The sequence below is a fragment of the Leguminivora glycinivorella genome, chromosome Z, assembly GCF_023078275.1.
Source record: "Leguminivora glycinivorella isolate SPB_JAAS2020 chromosome Z, LegGlyc_1.1, whole genome shotgun sequence".
NCBI classification, from domain to species: domain Eukaryota; kingdom Metazoa; phylum Arthropoda; class Insecta; order Lepidoptera; family Tortricidae; genus Leguminivora; species Leguminivora glycinivorella.
Window position 1 is genome coordinate 44985843 of NC_062998.1, and position 16440 is coordinate 45002282.

Here is a 16440-nt window from a genome sequence, read left to right on the forward strand (position 1 = left end):
TTAGACACATTAAACTTATTATGGAGTGAGTTCCAGTTTAACCATGAACAGTTGGGTATGGTAGAGAGTCACTCTAGTTCGTATTTTACTAACAGGATTTATGAGAGTACTAAGGAATCATATACCACTTTCCACGCCAAGCTAACAGCAGGGTATCAAGAATTATCCGAGAAGAACATTGAATCTAAGACCGACCTGAACGCTTCAAGTACAAGCACATTAACAACCGTTAACAGAGAACAAGCAGAGACGGCTGCTAAAGGCGATGCGCCAGGATCCGTCGCCGAGGTAGGAGGAAACATATTTGGGAAACAGCAGAGGGGAACCGAAAGTAAGATGGACGAGATGATGCGTAAACAACAGGCTAACATAAAAGCCTTCGCGCGGACCGTGAATAACATTCAGATTGACCTATTAACAGAGAAATGGGAGCTAGAGGATACTCTCAAAACATTGGAGGCTCGTTGGTCGGCTATCGACAATTTACACTGGGAAATGGAAAGCGAGGGTTCCCTAGGTGATTCGGCGTATGAAAGTGTGTTTAACATGCATGAAAATACTTATAACATGATGAAGAAAAATATTAACAAAAAGGTGTGGTCTGTAAAACATAAGGTAAAATCAACACCAGTTTTGGACATCCCTACCTTCTACGGAAATTACAATTCTTGGGTCTCTTTCAAAGATTTATTCAGTGAAGCAATTCATAACAATTCGGCCTTATCAAACGCTCAAAAAATGCAATTTTTGAAGTCAAAAGTTAAGGGAGAAGCAGAGCGTCTAATTCAACATCTTCAGATAAGTTCGGAAAATTACGTAGTTTGTTGGGAGATTCTCAGTAATCGATACAATAATACTAAATTGATATTCAACTCCCACATGAACATATTATTTGGGCTACCCAACATGCAACAACCGTCCTTAGCCCAAATAAAGAAACTGCATGACACAGCAATGGAATGCTTGCATGCCGTTAAAAATCTAGGAGTAGATATTGCTACGTGGGACCCATTAGTAGTTTACATTTTAACTCAAAAGCTAGACGCTGAGACACACAAAGACTACATAGAATCATTAAAAAACTCGAGGGAGTTACCAGTACTACAGGAGTTCTTTAATTTCTTAGAAGGAAGATTCACGAGTCTAGAAGCATCTCGCCGAAAACAGGAGTCTCTAAACAACAAAGGAAACACTCAACAGTCGACATTTAACAACATTAAGAAACCTATTCAATCATACAATAATCGACCTTATTACAACAGTAACAGTGGAGTTAACAAAAATAACAGTGGAAATGTAACTATTGCGAAAGCTATGCACGTTTCAGGTATCAAATGTCCATTATGCAAACTACAACATGGAATCTACAGCTGTCGACATTTTTTGCAGATGCCAATGGAAAAAAGATTCCTAACGGTCAATAAACTGGCATTATGCATAAATTGCTTATTTAGTCATAATGGAAATGCTTGCAACTCAAATAAAACATGTCAGAAATGTTCAGGTCAACATAACACATTATTGCACGAGGCATGTGCTAGAAATACAACATCAGCAGTTCAGCCATCGACCTCAACTTATGCAACAAATGCAATTACTTCGAATAAGCAGATGGGTTATTCAACAAACATTTCACAGACTACATTCTGTGAAACTTTATTAGCTACCGCCATATTGAAAGTGCAAGCGGCAGATGGCACCTATCACACATTTCGGGCCCTGGTAGACCCCGGAAGCCAAATTTCACTTATAACAGAACGGGCCGCTCAGATACTTAATTTAAAACGAGATAAGTGTTCTGGAGTTATATATGGATTGGGAGAGAAAGAGAACGACTGTAAGGGCAAACTTAAAATACAATGTATGTCGATTTACAATGACTTTACATTTAACGCAAAAGTTTTTATCATGAACAAAGTTGTGAAATGTCTGCCAAGCGAAACATTTTCGAGACCTTCATGGTCCATAATACAGAATCTTAACTTGGCCGATCCAGACTTCAACGTTAGTCGCCCAGTAGATCTGCTTCTAGGATCAGTGATTAATGCGCAGATTATTCTAGATGGTAAAATAAAGGGTGAGGATGAGTACCAACCTCTGGCGCAGGAGAGTCAACTTGGGTGGCTTTTAAGCGGAAATGACGAAGAAGAACTGGAAACCTACCGTTGTAATATAATAATAAACAACTTAGAAGAGATACAACAGTTTTGGGAAGTGGAAGACATAACAGAAGAGGGAAACTTATCACAGGAAGACTTGGAATGCGTAAAGCACTTTGAAGAACACACGAAGAGAACAGTAGACGGAAGATACGAAGTACGCATTCCTATGAAACCTAACTTTCAAGAAAAATTAGGAGAGTCCAAGGCAAAAGCAATAGCCCAATTTAAACACATGGAAAACAAGCTCCAAAAACAGAACAAATTAGCTGAAGCATACAAAGCTTTCATGAAAGAGTATAGTGACTTAGGACATATGAAACCTTCCTTAAACAACAACAAAGTGGAATGCTATTTGCCTCATCACATTGTGGAACTTTATTAGCTACCGCCATATTGAAAGTGCAAGCGGCAGATGGCACCTATCACACATTTCGGGCCCTGGTAGACCCCGGAAGCCAAATTTCACTTATAACAGAACGGGCCGCTCAGATACTTAATTTAAAACGAGATAAGTGTTCTGGAGTTATATATGGATTGGGAGAGAAAGAGAACGACTGTAAGGGCAAACTTAAAATACAATGTATGTCGATTTACAATGACTTTACATTTAACGCAAAAGTTTTTATCATGAACAAAGTTGTGAAATGTCTGCCAAGCGAAACATTTTCGAGACCTTCATGGTCCATAATACAGAATCTTAACTTGGCCGATCCAGACTTCAACGTTAGTCGCCCAGTAGATCTGCTTCTAGGATCAGTGATTAATGCGCAGATTATTCTAGATGGTAAAATAAAGGGTGAGGATGAGTACCAACCTCTGGCGCAGGAGAGTCAACTTGGGTGGCTTTTAAGCGGAAATGACGAAGAAGAACTGGAAACCTACCGTTGTAATATAATAATAAACAACTTAGAAGAGATACAACAGTTTTGGGAAGTGGAAGACATAACAGAAGAGGGAAACTTATCACAGGAAGACTTGGAATGCGTAAAGCACTTTGAAGAACACACGAAGAGAACAGTAGACGGAAGATACGAAGTACGCATTCCTATGAAACCTAACTTTCAAGAAAAATTAGGAGAGTCCAAGGCAAAAGCAATAGCCCAATTTAAACACATGGAAAACAAGCTCCAAAAACAGAACAAATTAGCTGAAGCATACAAAGCTTTCATGAAAGAGTATAGTGACTTAGGACATATGAAACCTTCCTTAAACAACAACAAAGTGGAATGCTATTTGCCTCATCACATTGTGGAACGCGCAGAATCCTTAACTTCAAAGTATAGAGTGGTGTACAATGGGTCTAGCAAAACATCAACAGGATACTCATTGAACGAATTAATGTACAGGGGCCCAAATTTACAAAAGGACATACAAACATTGCTATTAAAATGGAGACAGTACGAGTTTGTGTTCTGCGCTGACCTAGAAAAAATGTTCCGTCAAATCTTAGTGCATGAAGATGACCAACACCTTCAGAAAATCATCTGGAGAGACGAGCACGGGATACTACAATCATTTCAGCTTACAACAGTTACATACGGAACAAAAAGTGCAAGCTTTTTAGCCATGATGACACTAAAAAGGCTAGCACGTGACGAACAGGAAAACTACCCAGAAGCTTCCAAAATTTTAGAAGAATCGTTCTACATGGATGATCTTATACACGGTTCACATTCCATAGAGCAAGCAATAAAACTGATAAACGACATTATCGACTTGTTAAGAACAGCGGGATTTAACTTACGAAAATGGTCCTCAAACAGAGAAGAAGTGTTAGAACATATACAGAACAAGCAAGACAATCAAAACCTAACAATTAACTTTAAACAAGATGACATATCTAAAACACTAGGTTTAAGTTGGAATCCAACTGAAGACGTATTTACTTTTCAATGTAAAATTGAAAAGCAGAAAAACAAACCAACAAAAAGAACCCTTCTATCGGACATCTCCAAACTCTTTGACCCACTTGGCTGGCTTGCCCCGCTCAGCATAAAACTCAAAATTTTATTCCAAAAAGTATGGAAACAAACAGTTCAATGGGATCAGCCCATCCCAGATGGCATACACTTAGAATGGTCCAAAATACAAGAAGAAATTCACTTAATTAACGATTGCAAAATACCCAGATGGTTGCTATGTAAACAGAATGACGTAATCCAACTACATGGGTACTGTGACGCATCGCTAGAAGCATATGGGTGTGTAGTATATGCACGAACTGAACATCAAACAAAACCAATTCTGGTCGCAGCAAAAACAAAGGTCGTCCCACAGAAGAAACAATTAACACTGCCGAAACTTGAATTATGTGGAGCGCATCTTCTATCAAAACTAATGGCAAAAATAAAAATATCTCTACAACAGCATACTGTGGAAACGTTTGGTTGGTGCGATTCAAAGATCGTCCTTGGATGGTTACAAGGACAGCCAAGCCGCTGGAAACCATTCGTCGCCAATCGCGTAGAACAAATAAAACAGGTGATGACAGAAGAACAATGGCGTTATGTGAAATCGTCAGAAAACCCCGCGGATGCTGCCAGCAGAGGACAAACAGCATCTCAGTTAAAAGACAACTCTTTATGGTGGTCAGGACCAACATGGTTAGCTGATTTCCAGCCAGAACACGAAAGTTGTCAAAAACCAACATATCATACAACAGAAGAGGAGAAAAAATCCTATGTATCAAATGTGGGCCAAAACAATAACAAGCAAGATATTATTCATGATTTATTAAACAAATATAGTTCAATTACAAAAGTAACAAGAATCGTAGCCTACATATTGAGGGCATTCACTTTGAAGCGAAACCGCTTACCCAGCTATCTAACATTACAGGAGTTGCGAAAAGCTAAACGAGCTATAATTAAAAGCGTGCAAAACAAAGAATTAGAAGAAAATATTGAACATTTACGCAGGAATAACAAAGTAGAAACAAGGAGTAAACTTTTCTCGTTATATCCATTCCTGGACAACGAACATATACTTAGAGTAGGAGGACGCCTCGAAGAAGCGCATTTACCTTACGAAATGAGACACCCAAAAATCATTCCAAAGGAATCACGTCTTGCTACATTACTAATAGAACATGCCCATATCATAACACTTCACGGAGGCGCCAAGATTACATCAAGCAAGTTGAGAGAAGAGTACTGGGTGATGGGCGGAAACAATAGAGTAAAACAACAAGTTAGAAAATGCGTCAAATGCCAAAAGATCGATGGGCAAAAACAGTATCAACTCATGGGTGATCTACCCGCCGCCCGTGTCAACGAAGCAAAACCATTTTTTCACACTGGAGTGGATTACACAGGGTTTGTTGACATAAAAGCTAGTAACACGCGAGGAAGTCGAACACTGAAAGGTTACATTGCAGTTTTTATCTGCATGGTCACAAAAGCAGTACATTTAGAGCTCGTAACAGAACTAACAAGCTCAGCATTCCTGGCAGCTCTAAGAAGGATGGCCGCCAGGAAAGGAGCCCCAAAGCACCTATACTCAGACCAAGGAACCAATTTTATAGGCGCGAATAACATATTAAAGCAACAGTGGAAGGAAATACAAAACACGTTCGACGATAACTTCTTAGCAGACATTGCCGAGATGGAAATTGAGTGGCATTTCAATGCCCCATCCTGGCCAAGTGCTGGTGGCCTCTGGGAACGAGCAGTGAGGAGTTTGAAACACCATTTAAAACGTGTAGTGGGTGAGCAAAAGCTTACCTTCGAACAGTACTCAACAGTTTTAGCCCAATTAGAAGCTTGCCTGAATTCCCGCCCACTGTGTCCCCTCACCGAAAACATTGATGATTTAAACACACTAACCCCAGCCCACTTCTTACAAGGAAGAGCCGGTGTAACAATAATGGAAACATATGAGGACGCACGCACAAAATGGAGTTTGACACAAAAAATATTCAATGACATTTGGAAAAGGTGGAAATCTGAGTACTTAAGCCTACTTACAGCAAGACAGAAATGGTGCAATCCTCAGAAAAACATAGAAATAGGAGACATAGTGGTCATACACGAAGATAATTTACCAGCAGGAAAATGGGCGCTCGGAAGGGTAATAGACGTACACGCAGGTCAAGATGGTTATGTACGAGTAGTAACACTTAAGACAGAAAAAGGAATACTGAAAAGACCCGTAGTTAAACTCTCTCTCTTACCTTTGGAAAAGACAAAATCAGAAAATGAACCCTCCAAACAACTGACACAAAACAAAACTAAAAAACCAGCTAAACGGGGTTGCATGACGACAATATTGATGATGCTATTTTATTTCATAACATTTTTGACAACTGGAAATTGCGTCAAAATGACACCTGTCAACGAAGGGCAAGGCCTATACTTCGATAGGCTAGGAACAATGCAGCTAGTTAGGGACGAATGGAAATTAGTCGCGTACTACGACATGAGCCCTTTCTGGGAAGGGGTATCAGCATACAGAAAATACAACGAACAATTAGAAACTATTTGTAAACAAGTAAAAAGCCTTTCACACTGTGACGTCATCCTTCTACAATTACGTCATTCACACGACGAACTGCAACATTACAATAAAGTATTATCAAGACATCAACTAAAACAGCAAACAAGAAAGAAACGCGGATTTTTCAACGGTGTCGGAAATCTAGCAAATACTTTATTCGGAGTCTTAGATGATAAATTTGCTCAACAATATCAAAATGACATAAATAGTATTAAGGCGAACGAAAAACACATCGTCACAATGTGGAAAAATCAAACATCAATCATTGAAGCCGAATATAACATGCTCCAGAGGACAAGAGATACCATACAAAAGCAACACAAATTAATACACCAGCATCTAATCGCTTTAGAAAAGAGCAACACTGCAATGGAGAAAGAAATTACAGATGCAGAAAGCATATCTCAATTTACATTGATCGCCATGGCAGCAAATAACTTGTTAAACCACCTTAGGACAATCCAAGATATGTTATTAGACACGTTAACTAACATTTATAGCGATAAAATGAATATACATATTATCAGCCCCGAACAACTACAAAAAGAATTAAACATTATATCTGGTCAACTTACGAGCGACCTTACCCTACCAACTGACAACACACAAACAAACCTCCAAAACATTTACAAAGTATTAAAAGTGAAAGCAAGAATGACTGACCAATACATGATATTTGAGATTCGCATCCCATTAACAACACGTGACCGTTATGATATTTACAACATTATTCCGGTCCCGCATAGTTCAGACGGAAATATGATATCTGTTGTCCCCATAGAAAAATACGTAGCGATGAACCTTCAGAAAGATGCATACATTCCACTACAAGAAAAAGATCTCGAACTTTGTATCATACGAGATCCGTTTGCGTACATGTGCCCCCTTAAAGTACCTATATATAAAATGAACATGGATCAAGATTTATGCATAAAGGACGAAAATAAGAATTTACAATGCAAAACAAGCATAGCCGCGTGCCAGAACAAGTGGACTAGTCTATCAAAAGCAAATCATTATTTATATTTTTGTTGCGACCGGTGTCAGTTTCGAACAATATGTACGGATCGAGTTACAGCACAAACATTGACACGCTCTAACATTATTTACATCGAGGAGAATTGCATTGTAAAAACAGATAACTTTGCAATTCATACGCACATGAACATGCAAAGCAACGCAAATTTAAAGTATAGTATACCTACACCAGAAATCGACCCAATAAACCATATAATAAACATCACTATCGAAAAATTCGAAAACAGCAGCTTAAACTTCAAGGAAAGAAAAGAAGATAAAAATATAGAAGAAAAAATAAAAGCGCTAAAGGAAAGTAAACTCCCAGACGAGAACGACTATTCCATGCATAATATACACCACTACACTGCCATTTATTGCCTTTGGATCATAATAACAATTATGGCAATTGCGTTAGTTTGCCGGAAAAAACGTTGCCAATGGAGACCTCAAAGAACTCCAGAATTCACAAGCAACTCAGAGGAACCAACAGCAGCTAGCAACATCTCCGTGAGACGCCGGGTGAACCTGCCGCCGCCGCCGCCGCCGCCCCGAGCGAGCGCGAGCGCAGCCTCCACGCCGTACAACACACGTCACACCAGCACCGGTGACATCCGTAACGATAACAAGTGTAGTGTTAGTGCGCAATATCGAGCAAAAAGTGTGAGTGAAGGAGAAATAAACAGTGCGCGAGTGAAAGTGATTACAAGTCCTAAACACGAGATGAGTGAATCAACACACATAGACCGGGGAAGCTCCCCAATTTTAAGAAAAACATCGTTTAGTGAATAGTATTAAGCTGATTGTTTAATCACCTTGTATCATTCTCTTACTCATCTCATCTCATCGTTTGCCCCCCGCAAGATGTTCGGTGCAATGCACCTTCAACACGTTCCGGGCCTCGTGCGGCACGTGTGCCCAGTCAGCAATTTACTCTATGTTAGCCAATTTTCATTTACCTAAAATTAGTGCACTTTTGAGAACCGTCGTGGCCGGGTGCATTCGATAACATAACATAACATTCATATAACATTTTAATATTTTAAATAAACAGAATAATCTCTACTCTTCTCCGGACTTTTCATCAACCAACGCGAAACCCGCTCTTCTACAAACTTCGTATAGACCGATAAAGTCTAAGAAAAAAACGTACCCCAAAACCATACAGAAAAAGGTACGGTGAGCTAGATGGCGATACACCTTTGGGGTACGCTCGGCTAGATGGCGCTAATATAAATATTTGACATTTTAAAACATATCAAGCTAAGAATATGGCCCAAATTGTCAAAACTGAGGTTCAAAAGTTTTAAGCCTCTGTCGAGAGATGGCAGTCTATGCACTGTGATTACACATTTTACTTTGACAGTAACTCTCTTTAATACTCGATCCTCTTTGCTTTCGACGAATGGTGGATATAAAATAGTTACGATATAAAAAGCAAAAGAGGCAGAGATTATTAAGTACTAAGAAACGGATTTCAATATCATTTAAACGCAAGCAAAGTGGAGTACCTAAAGAAATCACCAACTGGTACCCCAGAGGATACAGCCGCAAGAAAAGCCCACATCTCTGTAGATGGGAAGAAAACCATGGACAGGACACACTGGAGAGATTTAGAGGAGGCCTTTGCCAGGATGCACCGAGTTACGAGACCTAATTTAATAAATAATAACAAAAATCAGAATCTCTCTCTGAATCAGAAAATCTGTGAGGCCCACGCCTGCAGTCGCTGTGACCAGCCGGTGGATACTATGGGACGGCATGGTCTTCATTGCAGAATGAGCGCCGGTCGCATGTACAGGCATTCCTCTCTGAATCACCTAATTCGCCGCGCCCTCAGCACCGCCTCTCTTCCCGCGACATTGGAGCCATCAGGCCTCTCAGCAGCGGATGGCAAAAGGCCTGATGGCTGCACTCTGGTGCCATGGAGCCTTGGTCGCCCCTTAGCGTGGGACGCGACCTGCGTCGATACGCTGGCCCCGTCCCACGTTGAAGGGTCTACGAAGAAGCCTGGGTCTGCCGTGGACCAGGCTCAGACACTCAAGCGACGCAAGTATTCGTTCATTAAGAACGAAACACTGGGTCCGTGGTCGACTGACACGAAAAAATTCGTGAAAGAAGTGTCAGTTCGGCTGGTAGGTGTCTCAGGTGACCCCAGGGCTGGCTCTTTCTTTGCCCAAAGAATAGGGCTGGCAATTCAGAGGGGAAATGTCGCCAGCATTTTGGGGGGTTTCCCGCAGGCGAATGAATTGGGGGAAGTTTTTTATATATAGTTTGTTTTTTTTTTTAATTAATGTTTGTTTGTGTTAGCTGATATTTAGTTGTAAGATTTGATTTGTGTTTAGAATATGTTTTATTATTAAGTTAATTTATAAATTGCTTATGTAAAAAATAAAAAAAATAAATATAACAAAAAGAACAGCTATCTAATTAAATATAAATAAAAGTACCAACATATGAAACTCAACCTCAATGTCAAAAATAAGCGTAAGAAAATTCTCAGTAATAAAGGCTATTTTATTTATTTTTTAAACACAAGAAATAATTAAATCGTGAAAATACTTCATTGTGGCGATGCAGCAATAGGTAAGTACGACTGCAGTGCGTAGACGTAAAAGCGTCCAAAAAAATTCCACTTCGTTAAAAAAATTTAAACACTGTTCCAAGTGGAAAGTTTGCAAATAATATTTTTTTTTTTTTTTGTCCTGGATCAAAAGGGCTCGTGATTCTGAGTAGGAAAAACTTAAAATTTACCTAAGTACCTTAGAAAAAATATTTTTGGTGATTGTTCTCGCGAAATACCCGTCTATCACCTTGTATGAGGGCCGTGATACAGTATTGCGAGAAATGCACATGTGTGAGCCAGATTACTCAAGAATTGTATTCGACATTGCATTCGACACCTGCAAAACGAAACTGTCAACTGATTTGGTTCTATACAACAGATATATGAAGACTCCTTCCAGCAATTGGAAGACAGCGGCTTAGAACAACCCGATGCCATTATCTTTTCATTCAAAAAGAGACACTATATAGAACGAAAAATAAGAGTCTAGAACTCACTACTTTGTCGTTCAGTTCAAGAAGAACGTTTATAAATTTTATGCAGATGGCACGAAAGATCCCCCGAACCGTTCAAACAAATTTTCTCAGTACATTTTGACTTAGATCGAGATAATAAGTAAAATCATTTAGTGCTTGCTACCTAACAAAATAAAAGAGACGTACAAAAGATGTTTCACTATACTAAAAGAGGAACTATTTAGGTGTCCAAAGTAAATACTTCAAGGCGGATTTCGAAGTGGCACAGCTTAACGCTGTAAAAAGTGTATACCCCGATAAATGTGTTAATCTGTTTTTTTCATGACATTACTATCAAGCTGTTAGAAGAAAATGCGAGGAAATTGACTTAAACCAAACCCTTATTGGACTAAATATAAGAAAACTATGCTCTGACATGACTTTTGCTACCTACCAATGTTCTTTTGGATACATGGATGGAAATAGAGAGAAGCGTGCTAGGATTCAGTCACTTTTCAACAGTTTTGCGAATATTTCTAAAAGCAATCGGAACCTCTTTTTGAAATGTTAAGCGTAGCCGACCAAAAAAAACGGCACTAGGTACAAACGCTTTTGAAGTAAAACATTCTAAAAAAAGAAGTTCTGACGACCTCCTTTGACGTGTTTATAAAGAGAACAATACACATGAGCCGTAAACGAAGACTAAAATATATTCGAATTAACGATACCGAAATTGAACAAAAAGTTAAAAATGTAAAAAAAAACTCTAATAAGTGCTATAGAGTTTGTCCAAAAAGTAATCCAAGCCAATTCTTCTCTCTCCTTGTGAAAGTGAAGTGAAGGAAGGGGACAGTAGGAAAGGGTCACTTCCACAAACAAGACATCCTAAAGAGAGCCAGAGAGGAAGAGCATAGTGACAAATCAACATCACTAGCTAATTGATTCGAGGGGGAGTGGCAGGTGGGAGTACTTTAATAGGTATTAATTGCATTTGTCCAATATCTCTAATAAAAAGTGTTCACTTACACCGCGTATCTTTTCCGTCACAGTACCTTCCACAAAACATGGTGGACATTAAAATGTCCAAAATTAGCACAACCGCAACGGAAGCATTTAGGCAAAGATCGTTGCATTTTTCTTTCATATCACCATACCGAAAAGTAGATACCGTACCTCCAATAAGGAGTTCAGACATAGATAAATTGGCCTTCAAAATGGTCATTAGAAGTGACAATCTTGTGGGAGCCAAGAAAATGTATCATCTTGTCGATTTTTTTTACAATGATGACTTCTGATCTTATAAGTTTGGGGCCTGCTGAATTTAATGGAACCTGGAGGCTGTCGAGAAACTCCCCTTATACATAATATGAAATGTTGTGAATCACCGCCTAGAATTGTGATACCTACTTATTAACGTCTGACCAAAAGAGTAAGTAGAAATTAAAAAGTGGCAACAATGTAGTTTCATCCCTTTCAAATCAATATGTGTGAGAAAACGGGACGACACTACGATGTTGCCAATTTTCAATGTCTACTCTTTTTGGTCATACTTACTGTAGTAATGACAGTGCTGAAAGACCAAGTTTATTTATTGTTGTGTATGAGAAGGCGTATAAAAAGGAGGATTAGACCTGTTGCTGGTGACTGGGGTAATCTGAAATAGTAGGTACTTATATAAAAATCTGCAAGGAGAATCGTTTTAATATGTTTTATCAATTAAGAACGTAAAAAGAATTCATTAAATTATCAAATGCGAGTAAACTTATTTAAGTGCGCGACAACCCCAAGTTCAATTAACGATTCATTACAAGAGACTAAACGAAAAATAGATGCTCCATTAAATTGCAAGCCGTAAAATGGAGATTCTTTAAAATTGACTGAAATTAATAGTAACTGAAAATAATCTGCTTAAGTACCTACGTACCTACGTTTAGTGTAAGCAGTTTTAACAGTAGGTAGCGTTTGCTTAAGAATTTACTTAAGTAGCCCGAGACTACTACGATATTTTTGAAAATAATTCTATATCAGTAGTTTTATTTCATATACAGCGTTTTATCGCAATTTCAAGAACCTATATTTTCGAATCCACCAATAGTTTGGAACGTTTTCTTTCAGCAAAATACCTCGTAGTAATTTAATGGTGGAAACATCATGTAAAAAAAAATCCGGTTTGAAACTTACAACCCGAATCCACTTAAACATACGAGTATGAACAGAAATAAGAATATTTTTATTGGAAAATATTTTTTGAATTTTGTCTAACGTGCTCTAGAGCAGATATAATAATAGATATTTTTAAGTAGAAATGATTAGGACATAATATTTCAGATAATTCATATATAAAAATTGCTAATATAATTATTTATATAGAAATGAAAAAATCTAAATATTTGACTGGGCAAATTTAAAGTAGAAGTAGGTATTGTACGAGGTTGACTTTTACTGTCCCTATTTAACAATATTAACAGCATGATAATCTTCCCAATAAGTTTGACATTTATTTAATTAGGGATTTGGTTTGGACCTTAGTGTCTTACATTTAAGAATCCATACGGCGTGCCACCACACAAGTGGGACTGGGCAGAGAGTAGGTGATGAGCCGTGTCGCCTGCTTTTTATTTTGTTCTATTATACATATACACATTAACAAAAATTACATACCTGTATCTTCATAACTAATAATGTTTCCCGCCGTTAAAAAGTCCAAAGTTAATTAAAGAAATGACATATTTATTTTAGGTATGCGATTTGACAGTCTTTGAAAAGAGTACAAACTTGTCACTACATACATCTATCTCACGATTTTCTCTTCAACCATTTGACAGATCTCCGTCATTTTGTGAAATGTATTCTTCTGTTTAAGCAGAAACGTTGAAGCAACGCTTATCACCTGACCCTCTTTAGATAAAACCTTGTTTGATTTTCTATCAAAGAAAATAGATTATTAATATGTCAATGTCATCCGTGTTAAATGCGTTTAAATGTGTATGTTATTTTATTCATAAGAGCACGCATTTTCTGGAATTAATACATTATGGAATCTTTATTACTTGAAAATATTGGTGTACTAGAAAAAAACGAACTAAATATTTCTTGCATCGTATGTGCAACAAATATAAAATCAAAGAAAGACAACGTTGTCAAACATTTGGCTAGCAGAAGCCATCAAGAAAAGAAAAGTGGTTACTCTTCACATTTAAATTTTCTTTTACAAGATAAACCAGGATTACAGGTAAAAGATAACAAAATTTACTGTATTTCATGTAATACTTACATTTTACAAAAAAAATATGACATTGATCATCATTTGGCATCAGATAAACATCGTAATGTTTCAAAACAAAATCAGTTCGAATTCAACAAGGATCTAACAGCTTTTTTAGTCCATTCCAACATTCCCTGGAATCAGCTTCAAAATCCTAAATTCCGAGATTTTCTGACTAATTGTATCAATGGCAAATATTCAAAGGAAACTATTTTGCCAAGTGAATCAAATTTAAGGAATAATTACTTAAAGGAGAAAAAAATATATAAGAGAAGAGTTGAAAGATTCTTTCATTTATCTAATGGTCGACGAAACACAAGATGGTATGGGAAAACATGTTGCTAATGTCCTTATAGGAAAATTATCACAATCCGAGGAGTCGAAATCACACCTGCTTGCATCAAAAGTTTTAGACGCAACGAATCACGCTTCTATTGTAAATCTAGTGGTGGATACACTAAAAGACTTATGGGGAACAAATTATCAGAAAAATAAGGATAATTTTTTATGTTTTGTTACGGACGCTGGTTCTTACATGCTTAAAGCTGGAAAAATTCTCGGACAAATGTTTAGTAACTTAACACATGTGACATGTCTTGCACACGGGTTAAACAGAGTCGCAGAAAAAGTGAGAAATTTATATCCAAAAATAAATACTTTAATTGATAACGTAAAAAAAATATTTAACAAAGCACCTAAAAGGATTGCAAAATTTAAGGAAACGCTACCGAATATGCCCCTACCGCCGAAACCAGTACTAACTAGATGGGGAACTTGGCTAGATGCTGTGGCCTATTATGACACGAACTTTGACCAAATTAAGGAAATAATTAATACATTTAATTCAAATGAAGCAGTGTCCATTCGAAAAGCACAAAAAGTATTTCGAGATCCCATTATAAGAAAAGATTTGGAGTTTGTTAATATTAACATAGGCAATATTATTCGATCTTCCATAAATAAATTGCAAAATCCAAAACTTACTGTTAGTGAAGCTTTGAATATTATAAATGGCACAGAAAAAAAGCTTTCCAGATCGAGGCTTCATTTAGAAGGAAAACAAGTTTACCACAAATTAAAAACTGTTTTAAAAAACAATCCGGGTTATACGACTGTTACAGCAGTAAACAATCTTTTAAGAGGACAAGAAACTGAGTTAACAACAAACATTAATAAAAATACATTACAAAATTATACATATTTAAATTATGTACCATTAACGTCGGTAGATGTGGAACGCTCTTTTTCGAGTTTAAAATGGATTTACACAAGTAGGCGACGCAGTTTGACTGCAATAAATTTAGAAAGAATTATGATAATTTATTTTGAAGATCGATAGAACATTGAACACTGTTGCCGCTACCCCTAAACATCCTTCACTTCTGTCGGCATTTTTTATCAGGGGATAAATCACAGTACTCAGATTATCATAAAAAAATTGCCTGCACAAGTCCTGGCCGAAAATAAAAAAGAACCGAGTGATAAAAAAGTTAATTTGTCAAAGTCATATTTCATGTCACAAAGAAGCTGATATTTAAATAAACCCCAGATATATAATAAAGATTTAAAAAGATGTGTCGGGATTTAGTTCATCACTTATTTAAGAGAGAAACAGGCCAGCTGTCCCATATGTGTAGCGGGCAGGCTCAAGTACGTAGCCATATGAAGTGGAAACATGGAGTGACTATATATAATAGAGAAGAAGGTTCAGATGGATCACAACTTAAATATAATTCACGATGGTGCCTTTCATACATTACATTCATGGATAAGGACGTAATTATACAGGAGCATAGTTTATTTCAAAATTCTGTGGAGGTAAATAAGATGTTTAGTTAATAAAGATAATTATGTTCAATAACATGTGTGTTTTTTTGTATTCGTAGTACAAGTACTATCAGCTGCGAAAGTGCATGGAGAAATTATGAATGAATTTATTGATAAATTCGCCATGCACTTTTGCAGCTGATAGTACATACATAGGTAGTGACAACCCTGACGTACATCTGCTACAGATTTGCCGGTTCGATTACGGGGTATGCTTATCACGACCACGCGAAAGCTGTGCAAAGCCTAATTTTGAACCATATGCCACGGCCCGATATAGCCCGGTATCGTTAGATTTACAAATCAGAGATCACGGGTTCAAATCTCGGTCGTCGCATATGTTTTATTTTTATTATAACTAGGTTGACCTAATTGCATTATATGTGTCTAACAAAATGTTAATTAAAGGGGTTGTAAATTAAAATTCTTGACTGTACCTAAATTTAACATTAAATAAAAATCAATATTTAAAAAAACCGGCCAAGTGCGAGTCGGACTCGCCCACCGAGGGTTCCGTACCTACAAAACTTTTACGTTACTTACATAATTCTAAAGACTGGGCTAGGCTAGAAGTATAGATTCTCTAATGAGCATAATTGTGTTTAGCGCCACCTCTCGACGAATTCGCGAACTAATTAGCACAGCTTGCGTGAG

The 16440-nt window shown here is 37.5% G+C and overlaps 1 protein-coding gene across 1 annotated transcript; it reads left to right on the forward strand.

Annotated features, from left to right (window-relative positions):
* The first annotated feature begins 1908 nt into the window (after positions 1-1908).
* On the forward strand, positions 1909-9330 carry LOC125240497. Its single transcript, XM_048148390.1, has 4 exons — positions 1909-2526; positions 3408-5868; positions 8092-8309; positions 9172-9330. The coding sequence occupies exons 1-4, from the start codon at positions 1909-1911 to the stop codon at positions 9328-9330; spliced, it is 3456 nt and encodes a 1151-aa protein (XP_048004347.1).
* The last annotated feature ends 7110 nt before the right edge of the window (positions 9331-16440 follow it).

Coding starts and splice junctions, on each gene's coding strand:
- LOC125240497 (XM_048148390.1), top strand. CDS start 1,909: ATGAACAAAGTTGTGAAATGTCTGCCAAGCGAAACATTTTCGAGACCT. Junction 2,527..3,407: donor AATGCTATTTGCCTCATCAC/ATTGTGGAACTT, acceptor TTGCCTCATCAC/ATTGTGGAACGCGCAGAATC. Junction 5,869..8,091: donor CCATTTAAAACGTGTAGTGG/GTGAGCAAAAGC, acceptor CAATTGCGTTAG/TTTGCCGGAAAAAACGTTGC.